Raw genomic sequence first — 13,463 nt, 5'->3', positions numbered from 1 at the left:
ATGTTCGGTCTCTTTTACTTTTGTCGTGTGTGAGGTAACAGCTCATTCAGTAGGGGGATGTTTTCACTTGGAAAAATCTGTTCATTACTGCACTCATTCAGCTAAGGGCGTCTGTTACCTCCAGATCTAAATGCCTCTCAGAGACTTTAGAGAGGACTTACACCGCACTGTTCACAGGTAAGAAACGAGACCTCGAAAACCCCCTTTCTTGATCAGTAATTCACCATCCCCAGAACGCCAGCATCGCTGCTTTTGCCACGGGGTGGACTTACGCACTGAGCTCAATCAGGGCGATTCTCGGGTCTCAACGTCCTTTAAATCCTGCTACTTAATGCTTTGCTCTTTTATTATGAGGTGTGTTTATGTTAGTGTCGTGCGTGTGTATATGTATTTCACAAACAAGGAAAACACCAAAAACATACATATATATATCACTTCTACTCCTGTTTCCTTTAAAACAAAAAACCACTCCACGCCAATCCGTGCACGATCAAGGCGTAGCTAATCTCAGGACCCCGGGCGCAATTAAGGCCCACACCAATCCTGGATTATATGTGCATTTAATGCACCACTCAGCTCCAGAACCCCGGGCGCAATTAAGGCCCACACCGATCCCGAGCCACAGAACTCCGGGCGCAATTAAGGCCCACACCAGTTCTGACCTTCAGAACTCTGGGCGCAATTAAGGCCCACACCAGTCCTGAACTACGTGCATTTAATGCACCACTTGCTCTAGAACCCCGGGCGCAATTAAGGCCCACACCGATTCTGAGCCTCAGAACTCCGGGCGCAATTAAGGCCCAAACCAGTTCTGACCTTCAAAACTCCACGCGCAATTAAGGCATACACCAGCTTCGAACGCCTGTACACAATACCGCGGAACCCCTGCCAGACCAAATTCTGAGCTTACAGCAAACAACCCATTACATACACCGGTGTCTTCCCCGGGCCAGAGGAATTCAGAAACTCACGTTTACTCCGTCATCTCGGGCGATTCTCGCAGGGAGCAGAGATTTCCCAATCGGTCAGAGAGAGTCGGGACTTTTAAATAAAAGAGGAGTCCTTACCTCTTAGTAATGTGCGCGCTGACCGTCTCTCCTGCCGATGGGAAGTTCTGCGCCTTCTGGAGCATCCGCCGACTACGCCAAATTTGTTGTAACAGAAAGAATAAGGTTCTTGATCCCGAGATGAAGTAAAACAGATGAGTTTATTGCATGCAAGGAACAATAAAGCCGAAGTCTTGTTTCCCGCAAGAAACAACAAAACCGAAGTATTGTTCGATGTGCCGGTACAAACTTTTAGGTTATATAGTCCTTGCTTGCTGCTTCAGACGTCATTCGATGTTATGGTAAGAAGGGGGGGGGGTCATGGTATTTGGCCAAATGGTCAGTTTAAGATTATGACCCCAGGGGGTTCCTTGCTCGCATCTGGAATCCTTATCAGTTAACCCACTTTCCTGCCATAAACCCCTGTTGCTTAGAAGTCTAATTTTCAGGCAGAACTGACTTAAGTTATTAACCCTTTTAACATCTTGTCTCTTACTTCAGTAGTAACCACAGGTTTGTCAGTGTTCATTCTCTGAGATATTAATAAAAATGAAATATTTCACAGACTTAAAGAATAAGACTTTGATTTCACAATGCTATCTGGTTGGTGTTTAAAATAGTTTATTAGATAATTGGTTTTCAATTAGAATTTCCCCCAAAACACATTCTATCTCCCTCAAGACCTCTTTTGGAGTTAATAATGCAATGACACTTTAACTGTGTTATTAACAACACATAAGGCACCAATTCACAAGATTTGCTATATGTGAACATAATAAGTAATAACAGAAACATAGTTATTATTAGGAAAATCGTGACAAGATTTGTTGGAGCTGGTGCACTGACAATTTATTAAACAAATACTGTATGACACAAACAGGTTAATTAGTTTGCTTAATATTCTCTGTCTACTGTAGCAACATGTGTGGACACCATTGGAGGCAATACAAGCTGTACATCTGTAATGTTTCAGATTCTGTCTTGTGGGATTCTGTCCTATGCTCCTCATAGAGACAGGATAGTCATGTGCCTGTTCACCTGTTCTCTAAGCACTAAATACCACATATCAACTCAACTCAACTCAACTCATACCACAGATCTTCAATTGTGCTCAAATTTGATAAGTAGGGAATTTTAACATGGCAGCTGGATCTGGAGAATCCCAAAGGGGTTAAGCCACCAGAGGGTGTTGGTGAAACACTCCAGATACAGAGAAATACATTAAAAGTCCATATGCACGAGGCTAGTAGAAAACAAGCCTCACCTGTGTGAAGTCAGATTATCTATAGAAAGGGTTATTGAGTGAGCAGTCCTGTTTAACCCAGGGGAATCAGACCCTTGCCGTTAGGTTTGGCCGTGGGTAACAAGGCTCAGGAGGAGACTCTAATTGTCAACTCATGGTGAGCTAGACCCTCACCCTCAAGGGGACAGTGAGATGCCAGGTCTCATGGTGAGACGCTGAATGAGTGATTTTCTCACTGGAATTTTATTATTATTATTATTATTATTATTATTATTATTATTTACTTACACTTATATAGCACTTTTCTGGACACTCCACTCAAAGCGCTTTACACCACCAATGTGCAGCATCCACCTTGATGATGCTATGGCACCCATAGTGCGCCCGAACGCTCACCACACATCAGCTATCAGTGGGGAGGAGAGCAGAGGAATGAAGCCAATTCACAGATGGGGATTATAAGGAGGCCATGATTGGTAAAGGCCAAGGGGAATTTCAGCCAGGACACCTGGGTTACACCCCTCCTCTTTTCGAGAAACGCCCTGGGATTTTTAATGACGACAGAGAGTCAGGACCTCGGTTTTATGCAGAGTGAAATGGCTGCTGGCTGCTGGCATGGCTGCTGGCATGTGTGTCAGTGAGAGTCGAGCAAGTGTAATTTCCTCACCTGGCAGGTTTGTCAATGAGATACCAGATCTCACAGTGAGATGCTGAGATAACATCTAAACCCCGGAAGGGGTGGGTTCTACCAACAATCCCAAGGGAACAATGCTACAGACAGCATGTTCTGGGGGAGAACAAGGCTGTCTCAGCGAAAGCCAGTCTTGCAGTGAGGCATCTAACCATTTGCGCTTAGGTGACTGAGACATGTTTGGAGCTTCAGGAGAGGCTCAGTCTCAGGGGAGAAAATTGGTTAGAAGTTAAGGCTCCCAAGGTTAGGAGCAAGACGTCTAGGAGTAGGGGTCTCCTAGACACAGATATTTACAGTGACTAAGAGCGAGGAAGATAACAAAAGAGAAGCAGACTTAGTTGGTTCCTTGTTAGCCTTTTGGTAAGTAAAAAAGATGTTTATAGAGAGTATCGACCTAAACAAAATTGACCAGGTTAGGGTGACTTCCATTGCTATTCAGTCATAAGATAGAAAGAGGTTAGGTAAGCTACGGACTGACTTAAGGTTAAAACCTGGTTAAAAGAAGCAACTTCAATCTTTACCCTGCCTTTAAACGATTCACAGATGGGTTAATGTAGCAAAATTTCCTTATGCTTGGCTACCATCAAAGGAGATCTGTTATAGGAATCTACAGCATATTTCATATTTCCCATCTCACCTTTGTTTAGGTAGCAGCGTGAAGACAAGTCATAATGATATGTTAGAATGAACTCACAAGCAGGGCAGTAAGAAAGGTTCCAAGTCATGATCAATGTTGCACTGTGCAGTCTGGTTGCCGTTAATCACTACCAGTGGTGTTCTGGAGAAAACAGTCAAACCTGCTTTGACTACACCATCTCAGGGTAGCCTGCACAAAACATTGATTCACAAAACCCCTGAAAGATGCACCACTGCTGATGAGTTCTCTTGAGGTAAGTCCAGCCTAGAACTTAATTATGATGTAAAGGCTTTTCTTTCTTGATAACTAGGATATACTGTATTTATCTCTATTTAGTTTTTTTTATATTCACCAGATGCAATATTAAAAAGGCTAAATCACCTAAATCACCTTATAACCTGTGCCCAATGAACTGTCTCACGAATAAAATGATTTAGAGATTATGCAACAGCAAGCCACACTAGTGTATCACAGCGAGTCATCAATGATCAAAATGATACTAAAAACATGTAATCAACATTCAAAATCTGTAATTCTTTTTTAACAACATATTTGAATGAACGTATATGAACATATATAAATTCTTATATGATAAGTTTCTTTTGATGTTTTGATGGAGAACAGTTTTTGATATTTGTTGATGCCTGACATTACTGTTTAAACATATTGTGTTTGTATTAACTTAGTTTGTCCCCCAAAGTAAATGAGATACTCAAATACTTATAAGAAATACTTATAAATTGTTCAGAGTTGATTTTATAATGCAGTGGTAGTATTCCTTCTTACTCCCAAGAATTTTCAAATTAATTATTTGGTAATATGCAATTAACATGGTTTTACACCTTGGGAGCTTTTGTCGGAACCCATATTTTAACCATTGTCAAGCACTGTCAATCTCAGTAATGTCATCAAATAAGTTTTTGTCTTGTCTTAAAGCATTTAGAACTCGTAAGACAGTAAACTGTCAATTCTTTTGCGATGAGGGAGTTATTGGTGAGGGTGTATTCCTGTTATGATATTAGTTGCAGACCACAAATTATACAAATGAAGGCTGTGCTTAACCATTACTGATACATAAAAATGAAGGGCACTGGAGAAGCTACGGTATAAAGGAAAGAGAGACAAGATAAGACAACAGTGTCATGCTGTCACAAAGATTTGACAGAGAGGGCAGGACACTGAGTGAGCTCACCACACAATAGAATCTAGCTTTTCTATCCTTTGGGACATCATACACTTCAGACATGCTATTGACTGAAAAGATGCTGCAATTATGTGACTGTGCTGACTTTCATTAGCAGTCTTTCACCGAGGTTTGTAAGCACAAAAAGGGGCCATAAGTTGCAATAAGAGCTTTGTGGTTTGAGCAAATAGCTTCAAATTGACAATGACATAGCCCAGAATGGTGTTCCATAAGTCACTTGCTGATGGCCATTAACAGCTGGCCTGTTGCTTTCCATCAGAGAATATCTGGAATGGATCAATTATTTAAAGAAAGTGTTATGGTGATATAGATTTATAATTTTGAATCACCAATTATTATTGTTCTACTCACCCAATTAGCCAGTTGTGTGTTTTTAATGTCTGCATGTTAAAAAGATCCTTGGTGGTCGCAGGGCCTCTGGCATCCCTTTGTCGCCAAAAGAGCCAGGAAACCTTGGAACACTAATACAAGCCTATCTTTGACGGCACTCAGTAGCTGATTGTCTTTGTTTGGAATCCCTGTCATAGAGGACTAGCAACATTACCAGGTTTATGATCATAGAGCTTAGCCTGAGGAGGGCCTTCATTCATTTTTATTAAGTTCTGGAAAATTCAAAACAGATTTAATTATCCTGCATGATTAAAGGTTGATAGTCAAGATTTTATTTTTTAAGTAGCTGAATAATGTTTTCCTTTACTGTTAGTTTTTCCTCAAATCAGACCATGTTACATCAAAGGCAATGCTTTCAACTTTTAATTGCACCAATATAATAAAAACATATTCAATAATGTTTTTTCGTCTTTTTCTTAGACAATGAATTATTTTTAAGTTAAAAAATACTTTATTATCTGTACAGATTTTTTGTTCTTTTTGAAACACAGAATTTGAATTTTACATTTAATCAGTGTACAGTATTTCTGTGATTCTCAAAACATTCCTCATTTGAATCTGTGTACATCATTTCCCAATGTGCCTTTGTCACACATCTTTGTGTGTGACTTTCTGAGCATATGGCAAATGTGCCCTTTTAAAACTGACATGCCTGCCTGAATAATAATTTGTTTCTATCCTTGCATTATAAAGCTAAACTTTTGTTGACCCCAATGAATCGACTTTCTCTTCACCTGTAATAAGCATTTCCTTCAATTGCTTATTCAGAGCTCTAGTCTTCTCATTTCACACAGTCCTGGCTCTGGAAGGCTATTCAATTAGCAAAATAGGTTAAGATACTGGCATAGCACTGTGCTGTTTTAGCTAAGGGTTTAATGATGGCAATTTTGTGAAGGCTTCATCCTTTTTGCTTTGCCAGGTAAAATAAACTGTCACATTCTGAACAAGCATGCCACTCTTTTAGCCAGAAGGTTCTTAATTTCACTTTATCATAAAGAGCAATTTATCTTAATGCACATTCAGCACCAATCTTTGTACTAACAAAGAGGACTGGTCTTTGTGTATGGGTAAAGGGGCTTCTTTGATGTATTTGCACTGAATGAACGCCAGCATTCTTCCTCTGATCACTTTGGTTGTATTAACTGCTTCTGTATTATCTGCTTCTGCTCTAAAATCTGCTGTCAAAAAGCCATCTCCCCCTGCACACACAGTACAACTGTGCCCATTTGAAGCAGCACTTGGTGCAATCACTGAGCAGTGGTTAGCATTCCAAGACAGGCATCCTCTCAATACCAATAAAATTATCCGCACAAGTTGGCACCATGTGATTTTTATCTGCTTCAATTTGTCACATCTTATTTTTAAAAAGTGATCATCCTGCTGTAACAAGGTAAATGAAACCAATACTTGGAGACTGCAAGAAAATACTTTCCTTTTCCACTCACCAATGTTATTTCCAGACCAAGACACCCAGGCTGATCTGTTAAAAGCAGGGTTCAGACCATCAGAACTGCATCACCTTAGGGCCCCAACATCCATCACACAGAAACAGCTGTCAGAAATTTATTAAGGTTCCGCACAAGGTCTGGCAGGTGAAATGTCACCCCGGATTCATGGCTGTAAAGCCAGAATACATGTGAAAGTGTTAATGTACTTCTCAAATTGAGTCTTTGACCTCTCAAGAACTAAGATTAGTTAACTATAAATAACAAATAATTATAGTTAACTATGCAATATAATTGCACCTTTTATAAAAGAAGTAGTACAAGGTATTGGTTTGGCCCATTAAAATCTAGTCTCCAATTAAAACACTAATGTCGTGAGTAAGATCTTAAACTCAATTGCTTCAGTCATCTCTACTCTATACATGAACGCTAGCTTCAAATTGTACCTAATGAACAGATCAGTTTCCTAAAAAATACAAAGAATATGTTAAAGGTTCCAAATATGCAAAATTATTTCAGATCAGATGCTTCTGTATTTAAGACTTTAAAAAACACTATGCCAATTGTAACTGTTTTATCTCTACTTGTATCTTTCATTTCTTCTGTTCACTGATCTCAAAGTTGTTGCCACACTGTGCAAAAAGGCAACAATATTCTTATTATTGTAATATACAGTACTTTCTTAAAATATGTGTCTTTCGTGAATCCTTTGTTAGTCCAAAGTGAAAAATATGTAGAAAAATGGCAGGAAAATTAACATTTAAAACAATTTGAGGGTTAAATAATTTTATCGTAAATGTTTTGTAGGTGAATATCTTTTTTTGTAGAAGTTTGATCTTTGTGTACTTTAATGTCTTCTGTGCAGAAGCCCATGATTGCATGAGTTATTGGTATGAAACCCAGGCTTATACCCAGGGATTTAAAACACTGTTTTACTGTGTCTGTGGTTTTTCTGCAGGTCAGGATCGCAGTGAAGCAGGGCTGATTAAACGCTTCAAAGGGGATGGTATCCGGTACAAGGCCAAGCTGATTGGGATTGATGAAGTCACAGCTGCACGGGGGGACAAGTTATGCCAGGACTCTATGATGAAGCTCAAGGTAGGCACCCATGCTGTGTGGGCTGTCATGCTGTCATGAATATTCATCCACTAACACTCCAGCTATGAAGTCTGTAGGTTATAGCCTAGAATAAATGATCCTTTACAAAGACTGTTAATCAGATGTTTTGAAATATGCTCTTTAACAAATAAAAAACTGTACCAATTGACATTTTCTTGCAAATCAAAGCCTCCAGCTTTGTCACAAAATCAAACCAGGGACCTAGTTTTCTGCAATGGATAGAGTGGAGTCCACCTGTCAATGTAAGTCATTTGTTATGGAGTGGGTTGATTGTCTGCTGTGTTTCCACAATGTATTATAAAGACCAAGATGTCTGGGGTCAATTTTGGGCCATCAGACCTAGTGTCTAGTTTGAAAGTTTCTCCACCTTTATCAAACAGAATTAACAAATAAATTTGAAATTGTTCCATTTTGTACTTTTTAATGTTAAACTGGAGAGAGTTCTCTGTTTCTTGTAATGGGGATACTATAGATCTTTCTTTCTGTATGCAGAAAGCAATATTCATCAAAACAGCAATAAATAGACAGCCTTGGCATCAATAGATGATCAATTTCAATAGAAATTGTTCTAATCTGTTCACTTCCTCAGTTTTTTTGTCCAGAAAACTCTATAACTGTTCAAAAAAACCTTACTAGGTAGTAAAAATAAGTCAGAAAGATTATGCTATTAATATTACATTAATTAATCGTATTCTATTTATTATTATATTAATTAATATAATATTATAAAATTGATATTTTCTATCATGTAAAAAGCTCCGTATGCAGTAACGTAAAAAATTGTTTATTAAATAATCTCACAGACACTTGGACTTCAAAGCTGTGCTATTCCGGTGGTGTACAGCTAATATCTGCCCTCTGTCCATAGTCACATCAAGTAAAATGTCTTAGTCAATAACCGCATACTATTCTTTGGAGGCCAGAGGTCACAGTCGATCAGTCTTTGAAGTCAGAAAGAGAATCCCTGTATAAAAAAGCATATTTTCGATTAATAGAGACAGATAACTTCTCCAATGATACAATAATTTTTGTGTTTTCCATACTTTCCAGATATTGGCCAATTTAAAGAGTTGATCTTCTGCTCTTTATTAACTAATTGTAACAGTAATTACTGATAATGTTTGCACAGAAAGTCCCCTAAAAACACTCCTTCACTATCCATTTGGTGAAATGTACTGGATGTGTGAAAATCATACAAAGTTCATTGTGGTGCTTTAAAAAATGGTCTGCCAGCTCAAACCTCAGATTTAATTTGTGTGCTGTAAAGCCATCAGCAATAAGACTCTCCAACTCACAACTGGCAACCCAATGAAGCTAAGCAGGTGTGAGCCTGGTCAGTACCTGAATGGGAGACCTCCTGGGAAAAACTAAGGTTGCTGCTGGAAGAGGTGTTAGTGGGGCCAGCAGGGGGCGCTCACCCTGCGCTCTATGTGGGTCCTAATGCCCCAGTATAGTGACGGGGACACTATCCTGTAAACAGGTGCTGTCCTTCGGATAAGACGTAAAAAAGCAAGGTCCTGACTCTCTGTGGTCATTAAAAATCCCAGGGCATTTCTCGAAAAGAGTAGGGGTGTAACCCTGGCATCCTGGCCAAATTTCCCATTGGCCCTTACCAATCATGGCCTCCTAATGATCCCCATCTATGAATTGGCTTCATTACTCTGCTGTCCTCCCCACTGATAGTTGATGTGTGGTGAGCGTTCTGGGGCACTATGGCTGCTGTTGCATCATCCAGGTGAATGCTGCACATTGGTGGGGTGGAGGGGAGTCCCCATTACCTGTAAAGCGCTTTGAGTGGAGTGTTTAGAAAAGTGCTATGTAAGTGTAAGCAATTTTTATTATTATTATTATTATTATCTACTGTACTTTTAGTACATTCATACTAAAAAAAAACTATTTGTGCTGTTATAAAAACATATCACTATATCACTACCATTACATAACACCTGTCATCTTAAGGGAGGAGAAAATTAAAACAGAAAATAAAAATCTTGATTTTTTGTTGTTGTTGCTGTTTTTTTTTCCCCTACAGGGAATTGCTGCTGCAGCTCGTTCTAAAGGAGAACACAAGCAGAAAGTCTTTTTAACTGTCTCCTTTGGAGGGATCAAAATCTTTGATGAGAAGACAGGGGTGAGTAACAGAATTGCATGGTAGAGCAAAAAATAAAATACGGACACGTGCTGCCTCTGGATCCTTTCTGCCCAAGGACACACTTGGCTCCATGTCTCAAGGGGAGTGGCAGCAACAAGCATAGGCATTCTGTCACTCTGCCATCTTAGGAGAATCAAAAGACAGGTATGAAGAAACAACAGCTCCTTTAAAGCTGACATGTCTTACAAACACAATCACTTGGCAGTTATCTTTCTGTAGTTTGTCAAAAAAACAAGCTATTTCCTGATCCTGAGTGCTGGTTTCTGAATTTTGATGTCATGTGAGCAAATAACAAGATGTGACAAATATTCGGCACTACAGAACATCAGCATAAGGAAAAAATCAATTTTAAGGTCTCAAAAACTTTTTCAGAGCTGCAAAAGACAATATCACAATAGCCCTGAACAGTGTAAATGCAATCCACTTTGTGAGGTAAATGATACTTTAAAAAATGTACAGTATGTGGTTATTTTTATAATTTCCAGTATGATGTTTTATTGTATGCTGTTTTATGCGAGCTCCACTACAATTCCAAATGCTGCTGTTGCCCTTTGTAAATGACAGTGTTCCTAGAGCCTCTCTTAGCCCATCTCTCAGTCCTGGACACCTTGAAAAACAGTAGTAGTACAGCCTTTCTGGACCGGCAGTTCCCATGACTCTGGTTTCTAAACACAGAGGCGTTTTGTTCTAACGTCTTTCAGAAAGTAAAGCCACAAAGGCACCTATGGGTAATTCTGTACACTTGAAGATTTGCCTTTTATAAAGGGGATACTCTGATACGTCTGAGTAAATAAATGGATGAGTGTATTTAATATTCTACAACGTACTTTAAAACAAACTGCAAGAATTCCTGCATTGTTTTTGTTTCTTGAGTGTTAATGATGCATTTCTAATAGAAGGATGCGAGGGGGAGATTTTTGTAGATGGTTGGACACTTTACATTTTTCTGAGTTCTAAAATATGTGGATTGTTCTATGTAATTTTATACTCATAACAGTCCTGTAGTGACTTGAATTTATAGTATTACGGTATATATATTATTATATATTATATATATTTTATACTTTATATATGACAATGATTTTAGATAAAAAATAATTGTAGTCCACAATCGTCAGAACTTTGTTGATTATTTATGGGATTATTCAGATCTGCAACGGTGACACCTGAGTTACTGCTGGAAAACCACTAACAGAGCCAAGTCTTAAAACAACTGGTGATTTCCACTGAAAGTATACAGGTTTTCAGACAGGATGAAATTAACAGAGCCTTTGACAGCCTCTTAATCAATGCAGATCTGTGACCTGATAGCTGCAGGGCCTTGCTTGACCTTTTGTTGTAGCTGTAATTTTGTGCTGGCGCTCCTGAGAGAAAAAGGTTTTAATCAGCACTAGCCTATGGCAATGGAGACTGTGAAGAATTGAGTTCTGTACTACAGTGTTCAAACATGTTCATTGGTTGGTGGGTTTAGATATGATTAACAACATGTGACAAAAATCTCCCTCAGCACAATGCATAGATGACATGTTTAGATCTCGGATACGTTGTTTAAGGTCATTTAAAATCACTTTTTAATTTTAATTTTACATTCAAAAATAGGTTTGAAGATTTAGCATGGATTGTATCACTGTTAATGCACATTGAGGAAGTTTATTGAGATAAAGCACCAAAAGTTTCATGCCCCCCTTCCATTGCTATAGTGTACACACATACAGTACTGTACACAGAACTCAACCACTACTGTATGTCTTGCATCACTTCTGAAACTGCAAATATGCTTTAAGGTGAAGATTAGGATCAGGGTTAGCATTATGGTTAGAGTTCCGGTTTATTGTTAAGGCTGGTGTTGTGTTTGTGAAGTATACATTGCATAAAGAACTTAAAATGTACAAGGCATAAATTCACTCTTTCAAGCTCACATGAAAAACACATTATCACCTCTACATAACCGCCTGTTAGAGACTCGTTTAACAATCCATAGTAGAGCCTTACACAATTTGTAGAATTTTTAAAGTCACTCATTTTGTAGTCTAAAAAACTATTTTTTAGACTTATAACAGTTGCAGGGTTTACAACAGTTTAGGCCTTTTTTATCAGTGCGGTCACATATGTACTGTATTTGTATGCTGGAGAATTAGTAAATACTGAATCTTAATGCTTTTCCTGTTTGATGAAGTGTATATTTCCCTGTAGCTGCCTTATAAAAATACATAATGGTATGTGATCACAGTATACCTTATTATACGCAAACAGAAATGTGCCGTTTGTTCATCTAAGGTGCTTACAGTATGTTTACTGAGAAATATAACAGTGAATTACAGGTGGCTATAGAACTGACTGTGAAGGTCACTGTTTGAAAATAGTACTGGTCTTCTGTGACTTTTCCTCCCTAAAGCACTGGAAGATATATATCAGCGAGTTAATTCTGGGCAGATCTGTGTGGTGCAAGTGAATTCTATTATTTGGGTTTTACTGCCAGTTAGGTGGTAAGCTCAGGATTTACCTCTCCTTATAAAAAATACAACAGACCAGGCTCCAGAATATGAACTGTTCCAGTGATGAAAAGCCGTCTGTGTAAATCACAGGAATCACACATTAAATGGAACTGGTGCTGTCAAAGCTGCCCACATAAGGACTACATACTGTAATACTCTTATTTAATTTATCTTCAACTGAGCTCTGAGTTTTACACAGCAATGCCAATTAAACCTCTGCACCACTTTGTAAGTGAATATAAATATTGAAATATCAATCAATGCAGAAATTCCTTTGTTTATGGTTTATTTGTGTAATTCATCTTCAACTGTAATATAATAGGAGAATAAATATGGATAGTTTAAGAAATCTGCTGTTGAGTTTTCACTCATTCGATCTTTTGCAGATCCAAGCTTGTGTTTCTATTTACCACTTGTAAGGTTTGTTTTTAGATTTGCAATGGCTTCCCAGTCAATACTGTGCAAGTTGTGACTGCAAATGAGCACTGTGACATCTGGCAGATCTCTGGAATGAAGTTCATAATGGAAATGAATATGTGATTAATCCTCCAGTGTTGCTGGAGCTGACAGGATTTGTAGGGGTGCTAAAGGTTCTATTCAGCTGCGATTCATTAAGGTTTCCTTAGAGTGAAATATAAGTACTGTAAATGCAAGTTAGTTTGCTATAGTGTGCTGTATGTTATTAGATTGTCCATGAAGCCTGAAGGCTTTCTGTTCTGGCAATAATAATAATGCTAATACTACTACTACTACTACTACTACTACTACTACTACTACTACTACTACTAATAATAATAATAATAATAATAATTGCTTACACTTATATAGTGCTTTTCTGGACACTCCACTCAAACCGCTTTACAGGTAATGGGGACTTCCCTCCACCACCACCAATGTGCAGCATCCACCTGGCAAGGCTTTCTTTGCTATAAAAAACCAAGGTTATAAGTAACAGAGCAGCAAGTAGAGTTTGTTTTGGAGGCTAGATGACTGTGAGAAACCTTAATTCTAACGCAATCTTGGATTGCGCAAGTACCTGGC

General features: G+C 38.5%; 1 protein-coding gene across 1 annotated transcript in view; it reads left to right on the top strand.

Moving 5' to 3' along the window:
- LOC148823653 (disabled homolog 1-like) overlaps positions 1 to 13,463 on the top strand; it is a 298,122-nt gene that overhangs the window by 237,140 nt on the left and 47,519 nt on the right. The window contains exons 4-5 of the mRNA XM_088927687.1: positions 7,615 to 7,754; positions 9,808 to 9,906. Coding sequence (XP_088783813.1) covers positions 7,615 to 7,754; positions 9,808 to 9,906 — 239 coding nt within the window. The remainder of the gene's footprint in view (positions 1 to 7,614; positions 7,755 to 9,807; positions 9,907 to 13,463) is intronic.

The sequence above is a fragment of the Atractosteus spatula genome, chromosome 11 (genome assembly GCF_055471065.1).
Source record: "Atractosteus spatula isolate fAtrSpa1 chromosome 11, fAtrSpa1.hap1, whole genome shotgun sequence".
NCBI classification, from domain to species: domain Eukaryota; kingdom Metazoa; phylum Chordata; class Actinopteri; order Semionotiformes; family Lepisosteidae; genus Atractosteus; species Atractosteus spatula.
This window is presented reverse-complemented; position numbering and strand designations above follow the sequence as displayed.